The 15077-nt window shown below is 58.2% G+C and overlaps 1 protein-coding gene across 2 annotated transcripts; it reads right to left on the bottom strand.

Moving 5' to 3' along the window:
* Positions 1 to 642: 642 nt before the first annotated feature.
* On the bottom strand, positions 643 to 14713 carry SLC38A3 (solute carrier family 38 member 3). Of its 2 annotated transcripts, none has more exons than XM_043587368.1 (16): positions 14598 to 14713; positions 6957 to 7111; positions 6785 to 6866; positions 6502 to 6617; positions 5887 to 5960; positions 5712 to 5804; positions 5528 to 5609; positions 4327 to 4409; positions 4176 to 4234; positions 3814 to 3978; positions 3655 to 3734; positions 3274 to 3374; positions 2915 to 3039; positions 2686 to 2830; positions 1651 to 1754; positions 643 to 1560 (listed from the first exon to the last, which is right to left on the bottom strand). In XM_043587368.1, exons 2-16 carry the CDS (start codon positions 7055 to 7057, stop codon positions 1456 to 1458), a joined length of 1515 nt encoding a protein of 504 aa, XP_043443303.1. In that variant the 5' UTR covers positions 7058 to 7111; positions 14598 to 14713; the 3' UTR covers positions 643 to 1455. The 2 variants fall into 2 exon arrangements, with proteins under 2 accessions (XP_043443303.1, XP_043443304.1); XM_043587369.1 differs by lacking the exon at positions 14598 to 14713 and adding an exon at positions 7357 to 7494.
* Between the last annotated feature and the right edge of the window lie 364 nt (positions 14714 to 15077).

The raw sequence follows: 15077 nt of genomic DNA, 5'->3' as shown, positions 1-15077 counted from the left end.
GCTGGGTACCAGCTGGTTGAGGCCTGCCCCAGGAAATGAGCAGCTTCCTAGTTTCATCGGGGCCAGGGCACTTGGGACTACCCTGCATCTTTAGGCCAGTCCTGCCCTGCCTTGGACCCCCTACTCAAAACTCAGGGCTCCAAACACGGGAACTCATTAACCCACCTTTATTCACAGTGGGTTTTACCATTAATAGAAGATCAGCCTGACAACTCACAGAATTCCTGGATTTTTGTCCTCAGACTCAAGGCATTAGCAGAGGATTGACATGGCAGCCAGGGAGGGCAGGGGGCCCTTCAGCAGGGTTTCTGCAGGGCTCAGCTGCCCCCTTGCTCAGACCCTCCCTGGAGCTACTGGGGATGCACCTCACGTTGCCTCCTTCCGGAGCCTCTCTCTGTCCCATTTCCTGGGGCCTCATTAATTCCTCCCCACCTCACCCCGTGAGAAAGCAGGTCTGTGCTGAGCCTGGCCCAGGTCCAGAGCTGGGCCTGAGCATGCCACTGGCTGGTTTGGAAGGGGCCCTATCCCCACCCTCATCCCAGGGAAGGGGGCAGGAGAGGCTCCCGTTTCCATCCATGTCCCGACTTCTACCCACTTGCCAGGAGCTCAGGGACCATGGGGAACAAGAATACACAACATAGCTGGTATTATGTATAATATTTATAAAAGGGAGCTGACAGCTTCTCCACTCCTACCCCGGATCAGCCCCTGGGGTCTTTGGCTCCCAGGGGCAGAGACGCTCTGGGCCCCAGCCTCTTTCTTCTCCCAGAAATGGAATGTGAGCTATGGCCCAGACTTGGGGTGGGGGGAGTCCCAGCCTCCCCAGGACTGGTGAAGGAGCAGGTCCCTGGGGGTGCCCACACCAGCCTCACATTTAAAAGAACCTGATGGCTTCAGGTATGGGGGGTGGTCTGCTTCTGGTGGTGGGGATGGGAGAAGGAGACGAGAGTATCCAAGCGCTTGAGTCCAAGTGACTGAAAGGGGCCTCCGGGACAGAAGTGGAGGAAGGCAAGTGCATTGAGGGAGATGAGGCCCCAGAGTGCAGACCAAGGTCCAGCAGCAAGGTGGGGAGATGGCTGCAGGCTTGGGCTCCAACTCTATGTGCCCTACAGACTGTGCAGGCAGCTGTTGGACCTCAGTGTTTGCATCTGTGCAAGGAGGGCAGGGGCCTGAGTGGGATCTGAGGCAACAGGAAGGGAGCAAGGGCACAGCCCCACCCTGCTCCCAACTCCGGAAGCCCCTGTAGCCCGGGAGCCCAGCAAGGTAGTGGTCCAAGGGCCTTGGTCCTGGCTGTAACAAAAACCTTCCACAGAGAAGACGTGAGGCAGGGGACAAATGCCATAGTGTTAACCACATCTTTCTTCTCCCCGCTGACTGGCCACTGGATGGGAGCAGGGGCTGAAGACTCTGGGCAGGGGTACTTGGACGAGTAGACAGAACAGGCCGGGGGTCTTCCTAGTGGCTTCCTCCATGCCGGCCGGTCCCTGACACCCAATCAATGATGATGAAGCTCAAGCTCATGGTCATCAGCAAGAGGCCAAGCACAGCGAAACAAAGGGCCTATGGGGTCAGGGAGTCAAGAGTCAGGTGTGAGGTCAGGGCAGCTCCCTCAGCCCCACACCAGCCCACCAACCTCCAGGATCCTCGCACCAAGATTTTGGGGGTAGACTTTGCAGGTTCCTTCTCGGTGGGTATGATGCGAAAGTAGAAGATGGCGGGGAAGATGAAGATGAGGCATGGGGCAGATGTGGCACCTGCAAAGAATGAGATATATCCAGCTATTGGCTAAGGTCCAGGGGTGAACCCTTCAGTGAGATCAGAGATTCCTTGTTGGGGAAGTCTCATCTTGAGACTCTACTTGAGAGCTCTGCCTGATTCCGGAGAGCCCACCAGTCCCCCTGCCCCCCATTCTCTGTCCAACTGGATAGAAAGCTAGTGCTCTTGGCAGTAGAAGAATCTGTCAGTGAATGAAGCTCGCAAAGAGGAAAGGTAAGCCAAAAGATAAAGACAAAGCCTTGAAGATATCGGGCTCCTAGATATAGCTATTCCTGAAGGCTTTTCCATTATTTAAGCCAATACCTTCCTCTTTGCTTAAATCATTTTGAGTCAGATTTTGGCCACAGAGAACCTATAGTCATGTCTATGCTATCCATGACAATCAGCCCTCAGGTCTGTGTTTTGGTCCCTGCAGAGTTGGGCTGAGGAGTCAGTCTTGTGAGTTGGGCCACTCCAAAGATGTCTCAGAATTGTCTGATTTTCTACCTTAGAGCCCCAACTGGGATGAGACAGTGGACAGAGCACTGAACCTATAGTTCCATGATCCTAGAGCTAAATCAAGGCCCCCCACTTACCAGCCGTATGGCTCTGCTACTCCCTTAATCACTATGGACTTCAGTTTCCTCATATGTGAAATGGGGACAAGACCCAATGAGACCCTTTGTGGAGGTCCCTGGCATCCGGGCTCCACCCCATCCCTCAGCAAGGGGGAACAGACTCTGGTTTTGAGCCCTCAGAAGGGATTAGAATAGCCTTCAGGACAAAAATCTCAGACAGGAAGCCAAGCTGTGCACATGGCCAGCAGCTGTCACTAAAGGTAGGGTATGATCTCAGGAATCTGCCAGGACTTAGATAGGAAATTCTCTGGCCAATGCCCTGCCTCTATACACAGCTGGGCCAGACCCTCACCAATGACCCCGAAGATGCCCAGGATGTTGGGAGCGAAGATAACCAGCAAGTTGATACAAGTGAGCAGGCCGATGGCAATGAGTATGTGCCGCAGCCAGCTGAACTCCTGGTTCTTAAACAGCATCTGCTGGATGGCACGGCGCACCTGGGGGATGGGGGTGGGAAGAGTCACCAGTCTGTCAGCTCCATAAGTCCCACCCTGCGTCGGTCCACCTGCCCACCGGCTCACCGGAAACAGAACGATCGGCACTGTGAGTGTGACTGCCGTCAGCACGGCCACACGCACACAGAGGATCAGCACGTCAAATGGGTCCACCTTGCTGTAGGTGTGCAGTAGCTCCGACTCCACCCCGTCTGCGGCAGGCAGGGAGGATGATCAGCAGGTGGCCCAGGGAGGGGGATGGGCTCTGAGCCTGGGTTGACCCTGACACTGTGGGAAGTGGCAACAGACTCACCTCCACAGCTGTAGGGCACAGTTAGGCATCACGCACCTAGTTAGCACCTCCAGTATGCAGGGTGCCATGGCCACTGGCCAGCCCCTTGCCCCCCAGCCTGGCCTCTGCCTCTGCCCCCACGGTCCAGCCATACCGTAGAAGGTGAGGTAGCCGAAGAGGGCAGCCAGGAAGTACATGACATACATGACGGCGATGGACAGGTTGGAGATGTGCTGCATCTTCCTCTTGGAGGGGCTTTGGGGAAGCAGGGGAGGGGATGGGTGCCAAGCTGGGCCACACCGGAGATCCCCGTATGCCCTGGGGCCTCTCTGGCACCACACCCTCACCATTTGGCAGCTGAGGACGTCTCCTCCTTGCCCCCAGTCGCCCCTCATGGAAGCCATGGAGATCTTTGATAAAGTGACTTGGCTCCTGTCACTCCCCACCCCGCCCTGCCCCCACCCTACCAGGACCACATTCCTTCTCCCCAAACCAGTTTAAGGCAGCCACCCCCCTTGCAACCATAGACACCTACTCCTTGAGCTCCGTATAGATGGGCAGCACCTCGGGATGGCAGACGAAGGCGAAGGCCATGATGGGGATGGTATATGCTGTCTAGATAGACATGGTGACTGCATCAGGGCAGCCCTTCACTCTCACCCGGCCCATAGCCCCTGCCCCGGCCTGTTGGAACCTGTGAGTTGAGTGTGAAGTAACTCGGGGTGCAGAAGGCTGCGGCCTCTGTTTCAGCCTGCAGCTGAGCCTCCTCCTTGGTGACCTCCATGAGGCTGACGTTGCCCGTGATGTTGGCGAGGTTGAGGGGCAGAGGGCAGGGCACATGGAACTTTTTGTAGATGACCTGAGTTGCAGGGAAGATGGGGGTATCAGGGCCAGACAAGGCTTGCCTGGGAGTCACTATGAAAACACATCTAGATCAGGACAGAAGGAGCTGCCTTCTGAACCCAGGCTTCCCAGAAAGACCTGCCCCCTGCCCCTGACAGAGGAACCCCCCAAGAGACTTGTCCCCTCACTCCACCAGCACGGAAAGTGACTTACTGCAATTAGGAAGAACACCATGCAGCTGAGAGAGAAGCCGCTGGAGTAACCCAGGTAGCCTGCAACGTGGGGGAAGGGCTGTGAGACTGGGGTCCCTTCCCAGGCATTTCTCCAACATTCCCCTCCAAGGCCCTAGCCCTGCCACACTCACCAAGCTGCCGCATCAGTGCCAGGGGCAGAATGACGATGACAGAAACAAGGATCACCAGGTAGTTCCCATTCATGTACCAGTCCCTGCAGGAATAGGAGTGGGGAGCCAACATCAGAGTCCACTCAGCCTTGGGTGGGGCCACCTGCCTCCATACCTAATCGGGGCCACCGGAAAAATACTTGTTCATAGCTCGGAGTCTGCAAAATGGACATTCTCTCAGCACTGGCCTAGGCGAGGGGAGAACTAAGGAGCTCAGCTCCTGCTTGGTAGCCATTAGGGCTATAGTCACTGCTGCTGTTTTTCTCAAGACACACAGGTCTGGGTCCAGCTTCCCCAGGGGGTGGCCCCAAGGGGCCCAGGGAGGTGGGTGGGATGAAAGACCCTGGCTCTGGGGAGGTGGAGCATTTTCCACGGGGGTGTCAGGGACTTTCCAACATCCTGTACCCCTTGTGGTCCCTCCTGGCATCTGCATCCTGCACCATCCTGCACCCCCCACCACCAATGGCACAGAGAACTCAAGGGATAAGGAAGGAGACCCTCCTTCCCAGGGAAGCCCAAAGGCCAACTCCTTGGGAAAGGCACCCAGGACCCAGGGGGAAGAATCCTGGCTGTTTCCCTCCTCCCAGAGCTGCTCTCAACTTCAAACCCCCTCTGCTTGCCTGGGCTGTGTGGCCAAAGGCAGGGCATGGCTGTCTTCTCTGTCCCCACCCACAAAACATGGTTGATTCCATCAGTGCTGGCTAAACTGATGAGAGCAACTGGGACACCACGGGCTTAATTTCTTGGTTGGGCGGGGGGGTTGGGGGAAGGGGGGCGGGGGCGGGGAGGGGGGAGGGGGCGGCAGGCGCTAAAGCCCAAGCCCTGGTCAGGAATAGCAGGTGCTTAGAGCTAAGCCCGAAGCTCTCAGGTCCTCCTTTTCTCATAGGCTGTGTCCTGGCCCAGGTGGGGCCCAGGTTCCTCAGCCTCACCCCACCTCTCACCTCATCTGGCCCTCCTAGGGGGTTCCCCTAGGTGCTAAAGGAGTGTAGACTGAATGTTAGCTCTGTTGGCAGCTCTCTGCCCCTCCACCAGTCACTTGCAGGCACTGTCTCATCTCTCCCACTAGCCCAGCCTGGGTTCCCAGGGCCAGTGGTGCATGTGGAGGGGTAGACCAAGGCCTTCCTCCTACCCTCACCCAGCCCCGCCCCACCCTGGGGCTCACAAAGTTTGCTCCTCCAGGTTCAGGAAGGTCTGTATGACAAGGGGCAGCTCGGACTTGATGATGTACAGGTAGCTGGACATGGCTGGGGGGAGAGAGGCAGGCAGGTGCTGGGGTCAGCCAAACCAGCCAGTCTTCAGCCCGCCCACCTGCCCACCACCTGTCTGGGTCTGCCTGCCAGGCTCACCTCCAATATTCTGCAGTGTGATGGCCAGGGCCGCTGCCAGCTTTCCTGGGGTCCCAAAGGCACGGTAGCCTAGCTGCTCATAGGCACGGATACCTGTGGGGACAGGAGTCAAAATAGTCAGGAGTGCTCTCCCCAGCCCAGCCCTCCCCTGCTCCAGGCTGGGTTGGGGGCTCACCCACGATCCCTGAGGACTTGAGTAGCAGGTGGATGGAGTAGCTGGAGAGCAGGGCGACGGCTGTCAACAGGAACCTGGGGAAGATGGGCGAAAAGGAGCCACTGAGGGCTTCACTGGCTGGCAGGGGGGGTGAGCTCTGGGAGGCCTGGGTGTGTGGGTCTGTGACCCAGGTGTCTGGAGCCCCCAACAGGCGTGGATGCAAGCTCAACTGGCCCCGGCAGGGGCGAACACCGCTCGGTTTGACCCAGGGTAAGCCATGACCTAGAAGGGGCCCTCTGAGCACTACCTCCTTGAGTTCTTGGAACAAACATGCTTTCCATTCAGACTGCAGGGCAGAGCTCCCAAGTAAGGACACGTGTGTCCACACAAGGCCTGGCCATGGGGCTTCGTTCATCACGTGTAAACGGTGGTAGAAGTATAGATTCAGGTCTGTTAGGCTTGCCTGTGTCATAATCTCAGTGGGTTTACCAGGAAATGAGGGATATTTGTCTGGCCATGGCTGGTTTTTTTAGCCATGGTTTGGGTTGAGCCCACCCACAGCCTGGGTCCTGGGAGGTCACGGTTGGTGGACTGTTTAGAGCTCCTGTCTTTAGAGGGTTCACTGAAGGCACTCACAGGAAAAGGACGATGCCCGTGTTGGCCATGGCATAGGCGAGTCCCAGGATGCCACTGCCCATGATGGCGTTGCTGAGGTTGAACACTGACATCCCAAATGAAGTCTTCCCCACAAACTGCAGGCACCAGAGTGAGATGGGGGCGGGGGGGAGAGACAGCGACGCATGGAGGGTATCCCAACATTCCCCCTCACTGTCCCTTAACCTCCCGTCGCTGCCCCAGAGCTCTTTGCTACTGCGTGAAATCTCCCAAGCCCCCCACTCCACTGTGCCCTCCGGCTCACGTCTGTGAAGTGTGGCTCCTTGCTGGGGTTTTTCTGTAGGAAGCCCTCGCCCTCAACACAGCTCCGTCTGGGGCCTTCGACCCTGTAGGCACAGGCCAGAGCAGTCAGCTCAGCTCCGGACCTTGCTCTGCACCCTGCCCTGCCCTGACCACGACTGGGTCTCTCTGCTCACCTCTGGTTGACAGCCGTGGGGGTGGTGACTGGGAGCAGCCCCTCTGAGTGTTTGCCGTTGGGCACCAGCTCCACCATTTCCGTCTGCAGAGGTGCCTCCATGGTCAGGGTCTGCCACCCGGAGCACTGACTCTCACACCAACACAAGTCAAAGGTCTGCAGAGCAATGGTCCCTCTGGTTATCCCTTCTCCCAGGACCCATGGCCCAGCCTCCCATGGGGAGTCTACAGCCTATCACACCTCCCAGAAGCTCACTCAGGATTTATGTGTACATGCAGCTGTGCCTGCTGCCTCCCCGGGACCTGCTTTTGGGGGAGTAGAGCTCAGATACCTGAGTTCTCCAAGACATCCTGATGGGACACCTTGGCCAGTATGTAGCACTCCCCCCACCACTCACATACCAGTCCAGGCAAGCCCTTGGGACCTCAGTTTCTCCATCTACGAAGTGAGGATCAGCTGGATGACCTGAGTTCAGAGTCCAGTGGTGCCTGGACTCCAGGATGCTGAGTCCCAGGAATCCAGACCCCGAGCTGGTAGGTGGGCCCTGGATTGACACCCCCTCCCTGACATTAACACCGGGAGACGGTTTCCTGTGCCGGCCCTGTGTGCCAGGGGCCTCCTAGCCAACCTAGAATGGCACTGCCCGACGGCTGGAGGCCTTGGGAGAGGGTGAGGGCTGTGGGCCCTGTTCCCAGCCGCCCGGCGGGCACTGCTGGCAGCCAGAACAAAGGGCCTTCTGTGGTCTGAGAGCTGGCGCTGGGAACGGCAGGCGCAAAGGCTACCCCCCCGGAGCCAGGAGGCCTGAGGCGGTGCTGGGTGGCTGGACACCTGGCCCCTGCCCGCCTGGCTGCAAAGGGCCCTCAGGGGGCCATCCAGGAAACGAGCGTCCCAGGGCCGAATTCTCTGAGCCACCCAGGCCTCACTTTCCACACAGCCATGACCTCAGGGCCATGTTCTCCTTCAAGCCTCTCTTCCCCTGCTAGGGGAATACCCCTATCCCTTAGGTGACCACCCTCCAGTAGTGGACCATTGGAGCAGATTCTCCATTTCCTAGAACCCCAGGCCAGGAACTCAGGGTCTTAGGCAGCTGTAGAGGAGTCTAGGTCACTGGATCAGTCCTCCCTTCCCTGCCCTCAGGGCATGGCTCTGCTGGGCCTCTAAGGAGCCAGCTCCCCCCCTCCCCGGCCCCCCACCCATCACTGGGGCTGGAAGCCACCTACCCCATGCCCAGAAGTTACCTGGCACAGTGCCCCAGGATCTATAAGGACATCCTGAAGGCCAGAGAGGCCAGAAGGAGAGCTCAGACTCTAGTCGAGACCAGGGAGGGGGCAGCACTGCCATGCAGGTCAGCCACAGCCTAGCCTGTTTTTTGTTTTGTTTTTTTAAGATTTTAACTTTAAGTAATCACTACACTCAACATGGGGCTCAAACATACAACTCTGAGATCAAGAGTGACCTGCTCTACTGACTGAGCCAGCCAGGTGTCCCTATCGGAGCCTAGGCTTGGTGCCATGACAAGCCCTCTGCTTGGGAATCCTGAATCCCGCCCTGAACCCCCCATCCCCACTCCGGATCCTGATGGTCTCAGGTCTACTTAGAACCCAGAACACCAGTGTTCTTAGCACTTGGGGCTATGTGTGGGGACAGAAGGCTGGGTTCAGGCCTCAGGCCCCAGTGTCCTGGAGGCAGCAGCCACACAGAACTGACTAGAGGACCAGCCCACCATTGCCCCAGGCAGCCCCAGGCCAGAGTTCAGATCCCAGGAACCTCGGTCCTGGAGACTCCACACTTGGAACCCTCGGGCCCCCTCGGCCTGCCTCTCTTTCTTCTGATGCTGGCATCTGAACCCATCTCACCTCCAGTCCTGTCCATTCAGGTCCATGACAATGTGAACATCTCTCGTGCCCTCTTCCCCTGGATGAGTCTCTGCCCTAAGCCTCACTATCAGCGCCTCTCCAAGGATCCCAGCTGGATGTGGAGATGCCAGCACCTCATCTCCAGAGTCACTCCAGAGTGCCCCCTGGCTCTCAGCTAGGGTTGCCCTTTTCAGGCCTCCCACCCTGGGCAGGCTGGGACAGGCCCTCAGAGTGTGCTGAGTTGGCAGCTTGGACAAAGCACCCTTCTCTGCCTTAATATCCTTCCCTAGCAGCCAGCACTACCTCCAGGGAGACCACAGCCCATGGCATGGTCATGGCCAAAGTGCCCGAGTTCCTGTCTCCAGGTTCCCCATCCCCCCAGCAGGACCTACGCCTAGACCTTCACAGCCTGTCTGATACTCACAACCAGTCACTGCTGGATCTTGGGCTGGTTTGAGGTCCCAGAGAGGACATGGAATATCCTTCCCTAAATGGCTTCTGGTCTGGAAGGGACAAAATCCCCAAACATAGCCCCCACCTTATAGTTCCTGCAACAACTAAATATGAGCCACATAGTGCTGGGACTCCAAAAAGGGGGGAGAGAGGCATCAAGGAAGGCTTCCTGGCAGAGGAGGTGATGGAGCCATTTCTGAAATTCCAGGAGTCCCAAAAGTGTGGAATAGCAAAGAATGCCTTAGGCAGAGGGCACAGCATGGGCAAAGGCTCTAAGGTGTGGTATGAGGCAGAATGAAGGTTCCATGGCTATAGACAAACCTGACAAAGCCTTGAAGGCCAGGTCAATGAGTCTGTACTTCAGTGTAGGGCAGGGCTAAGGGCTAAGCAGCCAGAGTGGAGTGCTAGCCTGGCATGTGGACTCTCAGCCATTCCCTGAGGCTGGCAGCCCATTTCTGACAGCTCCCATCCCTCAGGCCTACCACCTCCCAGGCTCCTTTGTATCAGGGAGTCAGGGTGGACTCAGGGAAATCTGCCAGCAGAATCTGACCCACTGTTGAGAAAGTCCACAGTGGACATTCGGAGTCTGAGTCCTGGCCTGGCCCTGCCTTACTGTGTGACCACGGGTAGAGTATTCCCCACTCAGGACCTCAGTGTCCTCCTGCCCTGCAGAGGTCCCCAGAAGTTTGGCAAAGCTGGGGACAGAGTGAGGATCCTCTCCAAGGCCTTTGTCCCAGACCATGCCATGGGCTTCCAGAGAGGGGTCAGGTTCTAGTGTGGGGCTGTCACTGCGACCTTGGGCAGATCATCAGAATAGCATCGGTCATGGGTGCAGAATGGACTTGGGCAGGAAATCGATGGCCTGGGCCACTGCCCTGGGCCCTGTTTGCTCTGCTGGGAGATAAGGGCTAGGAGAGGCCAGGAGCCACAGGGATAGTGCAGTAGGTAACGCTCGCCCACGCAGGCATCACAGGGTGAGAACTTGTCAGGCACACCTTGGCAGGTGTTGAGTTTGGCTAATTAAAGATTTCGAGGCCCAGGAATCCAGGCCACCACAGGCCCACTGCTTGCATCAGCTGCTGTAGGACACATACTTCTCTGTCCCAGGATTGAGGTCCTTGGAACCACCAGGGACTTGAGCCCTGCTTTCCTCCCTAATGCTCAGGGACATAAATGGGACTGCAGTGGCAGGCTGGCTACAGGGAGGCATCCACACTGTTCTTCCCTCAGTCCTTCCTGGCCGTCTGTGCTGATCGAGGCACAGACCCCATAGAACTTGTTGCCATGGTCCCCAGGCTTCTGGTGCATGGGAAGTCCTAGCCTCAGCCCAGATCTCAGGGGAGAGGCAGCTGGTCTGGCCTGAGGGTCTGTTGTGGTTATCCCTGGAGGCTCAGGGATGAAGGCTGCTCTCAGTTCCAGCTCAGCCATCCTTAGTCCCCTCCTGGCTGAGACAAGGTGCCCCTCCTATCTTGGCACTCCCTGCCCACCTTCTTCTCCAGGCTTCAGAAGGAGAACATCATCTTAGGACAAGCTGTCAGTCAACAAGGAAACTAGATTCAATGGACATGTCTGAATTGTATGTTCTCAAGGCACAGCCCCAGGGATTGGTGAGGAGATGATTGCTGAGGTCAGGGGGCTAGGGCTAGGGCATATGGAAGGGTGTTCTGAACAGGGGAGAATACTACAGCCCTGTGCACCCCCAGCCCTTCCTCCAGACGCACAACTCCAGATTTTGACCTCGGTAGATCCAGTACCCCTTCCACTGCTCCTTCATCGTCAACAACACTGGGCAAATGGCCACTGCAAGGTCAACACCTGGCTGGTACTGAGGGGGGTGGTATGGAGGAGAGGGCACATCCAAGGAAAGGAAGATGGCCCAGAACATTGATGTGTTGGCAACACCGATCCCTCATAGTTTAGCTCCTTGGCCCTGGTGTGTGGGGTCTGTGCTTCTGTGTTCTGGGCATCCGGAAGTGTCTAGGAGGATCTGAGGGGCCCAGCTGGGGCCGGAAGTTGGACTTTCCTGTGACAGGGTACATTTGCTAGACACCCAACAGATGCCTGGAGTTGGACCTTGCCCCAGACCCCTAGGCCTCCCCTCCCACCCAGCCCAGGACCCTCCTTGCTCCCCCAGTGGAGGCTGCAGCTGGAACCTCTTGGTCAACACTGGGCCAGAGCCAGCAGCAGCCCCCTCCCCCCATTGCCAGCCCGCTGAGAGGGACGTGCAGCTGGAGGCCCAGCCAAGGCAAAGGACAGGACATCACGTGCCTGTGGCCCCCCAGGGGCAGGGGAGACCCCGAGCCAGCCAGCCCATCCTCCTCCCTGCTGACCCGGAATCCCCTGGAGGCGGCCAAATATTTGGACAGCCGGACTTCTGGCCCCAAGGAAAGCTGGAGCAGGGGCCTGGGGCAGCTCAGGACTCATTGGAGACCCCAGTGGAAGGGGGGAGGGGCTAAAGGCAAGGTTGGCCTGGAGGAGAGGCACCATTCAATGTCAGGCAGAAGCAGAGCGGCAGAGGGAGGGAAGAGAGGGGCAAGGAAAGAGGAAGGGCAGAAAACACATACATGCAGTGCATGAATACGGATCTGGACAGAAAAAGAGACAGAGAGGCACAGGGAGATAGAGAAATGCAGATGGATATAAAGGTACACCAACAGGAAAATACACACAGAGGAAGGTGGATACACATTCAGACAGGGAGACAGAGAGAGACAGACAACCAGAGAGCTGAGAGACAGCGATGGCCAACCAGCCAGAGATAGCTAAATGGAAAAAGAGACAGAGAGACAGGGAGACAGCCAACGAAAGACAGAGAGGACCCCAGAAGGAGTGAGAGGGAAGAGGGAGCCAGAGGCCCAGGCGAGTGGGCTGCAGGCCCAGTGGGCACTTCAGGGATGACCAGGCAGAACCCTGGAGGACCCCACAAGAAGGCTGCCCAGCATCTGCAGGTTCCTACAAGAGCAGGTTATGCCTCCATTAGCTAGGTGCAGGGACATCCAGACAGTGGGTCTGAGCCCACTAGGGCTGCAGGTCCAGGCCCAGCTGGAAAGCTCACCACTCCCCAGTCCAGCACTGTCTACCCACACAATGGAAAAGATACACAGAGGTGATGGTGACCCCCATTCTCAGCAGTCATGCACGTGTGCAGACGTGCCGGCTGAGAGGCTGTGTACAGGACGTGGCCCGCAGAGCGGAAATTCAAAACCAAGCCACCCCAGGCCGCTGACCGGAAAGCCCCTCCTGCCCCAGCAGCTGGTCCTTCCCTTTGGCCCCCAGAAGCCCCGCCTGGTCTTCTAGAGTCCTCCCCACCCCACCACCGCATCTGTCTTCTTATCCAGAGTCAAAGGCCAGCCCTCCACTCACCAGACTGAATGTTTGCAGGGCACATAGTAGGTGCTCAGCAAATGTTGTAAAAGGAATAGAATGGGTTCAAGGCCCTTGGCAAGCCCCCAACCCATCTCAACCCAGCTCCAAGTGGCCCCTGGACCCTGGTCATGTCTGAACTAGATCATGTGCCTGCAGAGCTCCTATCTTACTACAGCATAGTATACACATCCCACACAGGCTTTCTGTGCACACAGATACCAAACTGTACCTCCCTTGCAGCCAACCACTCCCCTAAAACATGCTTTCCCCTTAGAATGAGTGCCTGTTTGTTCCACACCCAGCCTGGACTTTCAGGGTACACTTAGTTTAGCTCAAAAACCTTCCCCGACACTACCCAGAGACCTGTTGTGCCTCATTTTCTCTATTTGCCCAAGGTTCCATGGCTACTTGCTAGGGCAGCAGGCACCAGGACAGGAGCAACTGATTCTCATGGTCTGGCCACCTTGAGCCCTGGACTGGGTGTGTGTGGTGAGGTTGTGATGAGGGCCAAAAGAACCAGTACTGAAGAAAGAGTGGTTTGAGAAGCCAGTGAGGACATGGCCTCTATGAGCTCAGGCAGAGTGAGGTTCTGAGACATATACCCCTCCCCTCCCCAGAGAACCAGTCCCCTGTCCCCAACCCCAAAGGGTCAGAGACTCTCATGGAATGATTCCAGTCATTCCAGCCCTCTTGGAGATGTGCCACGCCTGGCCTCACCCACCCTGATTCCTCCTACATCTAGTGCTTCCTGCAGGAAGACTTCCATGGTTGTGCAGAACTTCCCCATCTCAAAATGGAACTGTCCCCAGATCTCTTCAGCTTTCTAGGCTCCAGACTGAAAAGCTCTGAAGAGTTTTCTTCCTTTCTTGAAGGAACTGAACTCCCATGCAACTGTTTACTGAAGAGGAAGGGGTGGAAGGTCCAAAGGCCTCTTCCAGAACAGTGGCCCAAGGAAGTCATGGAAGAAAGGACAGGACTGGGCGACTGAAGGAAGGATGGGCCTGGGTCGAGGAGTCCCCCAGGGTGCAAGGTGCAAGGACCTTTGACTTAGTCCCTTTCAGACTTGTCCTAGAGCTTACACCTGAGCTCAGCGCTCAGGTCACCCTGGGGGGAGAGGGCGGATTCCCACAGGCCCCGCCCCTGGCCTCCCCCTCCCCGGGTGTAAACAAACGCACGCATTCGCTGTGGCCAATCGAAGGGGCCAATGGAACGGGGGCGGGCTCCTGCAAACCCGGTTTTGGTCCTTTCCCTCCGCCCGCGTGCGCGGCGCCAGCACTTATACCCCCACCGGGGAATGAGGCAGCAAGGAGAGCACACAGAGCCCCGCCCTCAGGCCAGGGAGCCACACGCGCCCTGTTCCTGCCGTGCCCGCTGGCCCGGCTGCAAATGGCACGGACTCTGGGACCAACATGTGCCCCACGGCCCCTCAGGCAGCCTGGCCCGATCTGCCCTCAAGCCCCTGCCCAACGCAGCCGGGATAAATATACCCAGACTCCCGGTGTGCCAGCCGGGCAGATTTGCCTGTCAGGCGCCCGTCGGGGCAGCGCTCCAGAGCCCGCTCCCGGGCCCTTTTAGGCCCCCCTCCGGGACCCTCTCTAGCTAGTCCCCGTGGGCCCTGCCTCGGGAAGCCCATCGCTCACCGCCCGAGCCCCCAACAAGGCGTCCTGTGGCCCCAGCCCCGAGTGCTGCTGACCTCCTGCTGTCCCTCCTGGCCCTGCCGACAGGCCCTGAGGCGGCGAAATGCCTTTCCCAGGATACCAGTTCAAGCTCAGAACTGACCCCTGAGTGGCGAGTCCCCGGACTGAGCCCAGAGCGCGCGGGGTTCTGGCTCGCGGGAGGCTGGGGTGTCTGCCCGGGACGGGACGGGTAACAGGCGCTGCCCAGAGCCCAGCTACGGACGGGAGGGTGCACAGTAGAGCTCTGCCCGCCCGGTGCCCTGGACTGGGGGTCGGCGCCCCCAGCGGTACCTGGCCCGGCGGGTGGGGACGCACGGTGCTCCGCTCAGGCTGGCGCTGTCCGCTCTGCTCCCGGCTGAGCACAGCGACGGGGGATGAAGGGCGCCCGGCCCCGCCCCTGGCCCGCCCCCGGCCCTCCAATCCCAGGCGGCGGGCAGGAGGAGGGGCTGGCCTGGGGAGAGGCGGGGGCCCCGGCCCGCCAGGAGCAAAGGGGCAGCCCGAACGCTAAAGAGCCCCTAGGTAGGAGAGCAGCGGCTCCTGGAGGGGCTCAGTTGAGTCCTGTGGGCGGAACGCTTCAGTCTAGAGCAGATTCTCTCTGAGGTCTCCGAGTGTTCCCTTAACCCTTGAAATGCTCTCATCTCACCTTCCGGAGGCCAGAAGCGAACAGAGCAGTGCTTAACCTCGGTGAAGGGTGCTTTCAGTGGGGAACTTTCAGACATCAGTCAGACACAAAATGTCTTTTCTGCTTGCCTCACTCTTCCAAGCAGAGAT

This window comes from Prionailurus bengalensis, chromosome A2 (assembly GCF_016509475.1).
Source record: "Prionailurus bengalensis isolate Pbe53 chromosome A2, Fcat_Pben_1.1_paternal_pri, whole genome shotgun sequence".
In the NCBI taxonomy this organism is placed as follows: Eukaryota; Metazoa; Chordata; class Mammalia; order Carnivora; family Felidae; genus Prionailurus; species Prionailurus bengalensis.
This window is presented reverse-complemented; position numbering and strand designations above follow the sequence as displayed.

Coding starts and splice junctions, on each gene's coding strand:
- SLC38A3 (XM_043587368.1), bottom strand. CDS start 7,057: ATGGAGGCACCTCTGCAGACGGAAATGGTGGAGCTGGTGCCCAACGGC. Junction 3,979..4,175: donor TGGTGTTCTTCCTAATTGCA/GTAAGTCACTTT, acceptor CCTGCAACTCAG/GTCATCTACAAAAAGTTCCA. Junction 2,831..2,914: donor TGCCGATCGTTCTGTTTCCG/GTGAGCCGGTGG, acceptor CCCATCCCCCAG/GTGCGCCGTGCCATCCAGCA.